This window comes from Merops nubicus, unplaced genomic scaffold (genome assembly GCF_000691845.1).
Source record: "Merops nubicus isolate BGI_N331 unplaced genomic scaffold, ASM69184v1 scaffold33927, whole genome shotgun sequence".
NCBI lineage: Eukaryota > Metazoa > Chordata > Aves > Coraciiformes > Meropidae > Merops > Merops nubicus.
Window position 1 is genome coordinate 3,415 of NW_008618918.1, and position 1,979 is coordinate 5,393.

Genomic DNA, 1,979 nt, shown 5'->3' on the forward strand with positions numbered 1-1,979 from the left:
AATGTACTTTCTTTAGAAAAGTCTATTTCTAAGAGAACAGTTTGGCAAAACCACTTTTGTTTAAAAACTCAAGTTCCAAAATGAACCTTCAAAAAGCATCAGAGAACACTGCCAAGATTAAAAACTCTTTGAGGTGTCTGCACATGCAACACACCACTTAACCTTTAATAAACCAGAACTTTTTTGGGAGGTTATAAAAGCAGAAGTAATAAAATCTCATATTGGTTTTAATCAAGTTTTAACGATGGGACAGTCTCTAGGCAAAGCTCCCAGAAAAGAGCCAGACCACCACAGAAACCATTTGGTGCTCTGAAATCGAACGCTAGGTCGACTCATCAAAGCTCCATTACAGTTATGAACACACAGCTGTATGTTTCCTCCCTCCTTATACACCTGACACTTAGACAAAGGGGAAAAATAAATCATTTTATGCATTTTTCCATGCTTCCCTGTTATTCCTATTACCAATCAATGTCAAGAAGTATCTCACATATTTTTTGTATTGTTAGCACTATAAAATGTAAAATATATTTTATGTTTTCACACATGCTAATGTTTCCAGTATGATAAATGACTTTCTAAATCCTGCACTTCTTGTCACACTGTAGATCCACTTCTACTTGACAGTGACTCCTGGACATACATGTCAAGACAAAAAATAAATACTGCTGCGATGGTTAACGTTTTAGGACTCTGAGGACACCACTACAGCAGCACTTGAAAGACTTTAAATACAACAAGAAAGACATCAGTTAAATAGAACCCTGCTTCGACATAGCCATAAAACCTGCACTACACTTGTGAGACCTGTACTTGTTCCTGTAAGAGCAGCTGCTAATCTTTGAACGTGTCAAATGTTGCACTCCAGCCCTCCACCAATACCCTTTAAAAAGTCCACATTACTATGTTTAGCAAGCATCCCCTCCAGCTGTGCATAAGCAACACTGTAATTCCCAAACAATTGAGGTAATTATAAAAATGAATATCATTTATTGGTTGGGGTTTTTTTTGTTGTTGTTTTTGTTTTTTTTTATTACTATCATGTCTGAATATTTGCTTTCATACAAAAGTCTGATTTTCAGCATTATGCTCCAAGGGCATCCCATCCACACCAAGGGGGACAAAGATGTGTTAGGAATTGTGCAAGAGTTTATTTTACTATCTTCAAACCCACAAGAACCCCACAGACAAGATTTCAGTACAAAACCCCTGTCTGGCATTTTAAAGAAGGTGAAAGGGGCCTTACACATATTTTAGTTCTGCTTTATTTATTTTTTTAAAATTGTATCTAATCCAATGCAAGGGGGTGGGGGTAATAAAAAAAAAAAAAAGAAAGAAATCACCACATTACTGTGTGTTACCCTTCAGCAGTCTTTGGAGGAAACTGGAAACCAGGTTGCTTTTCCCAGCTCCCCCCCTCACTCAAGCCAGCTGGAGCGGCTCCTCTCTCTGCCGGGGGAAAAAAAGGGGCCGGGGGCCGGCCGCTGCCCTGTCACAGCCGTGGCTTCCTAAGTAACGTTCTGCTGAGGTCCTTCACTTCTTCAGGGCTGCCCACCCTCTCGTAGCCCAGCACAGCCATGGGCTGGTGGCAGTACTCCTCGACCTGTTTGATCTGCTGGTAGCTAAGCGCAGTCCTCCAGGCGCTCAGCGCCTGGGTGGCGTTCCTGGCCGACACCACGAAGGGCTTGGAGGAGTAGCCAGGGCCACTGGTCATGTTGAGGGCAAACTTCTCCATCTCCGGGCTGACCGCCAGGTTGACGAAGCCGTACACCTGCCGCAGGGTCTTGATGGGCTCCACCACCAGGTCCTCGTAGCGCACAGCCATGTATTTGCCCTGGAGCCAGTCAGGGGGGTGCAAAGCAGTCTGCAGGGTCTTGGCCATGCTGCTGCAGATGACCTCCATGGCACCCAGGGCATGGTAGTCCGAGCCGCCCCCTCCCTCCTTCTTTCCGCCCAGCTTGTGGCCAGCATCAAGGAAG

The 1,979-nt window shown here is 44.4% G+C and overlaps 1 protein-coding gene across 1 annotated transcript in view; it reads right to left on the reverse strand.

Moving 5' to 3' along the window:
• Window positions 1-1,476: 1,476 nt before the first annotated feature.
• The window catches only part of CHST2 (carbohydrate (N-acetylglucosamine-6-O) sulfotransferase 2), a gene marked incomplete at its 5' end in the record, with an annotated part of 935 nt that continues 432 nt past the window's right edge, over window positions 1,477-1,979 (reverse strand). The window contains one exon of the mRNA XM_008943621.1: window positions 1,477-1,978. Within this exon, the coding sequence (XP_008941869.1) occupies window positions 1,493-1,978 (486 nt within the window). The remainder of the gene's footprint in view (window position 1,979) is intronic.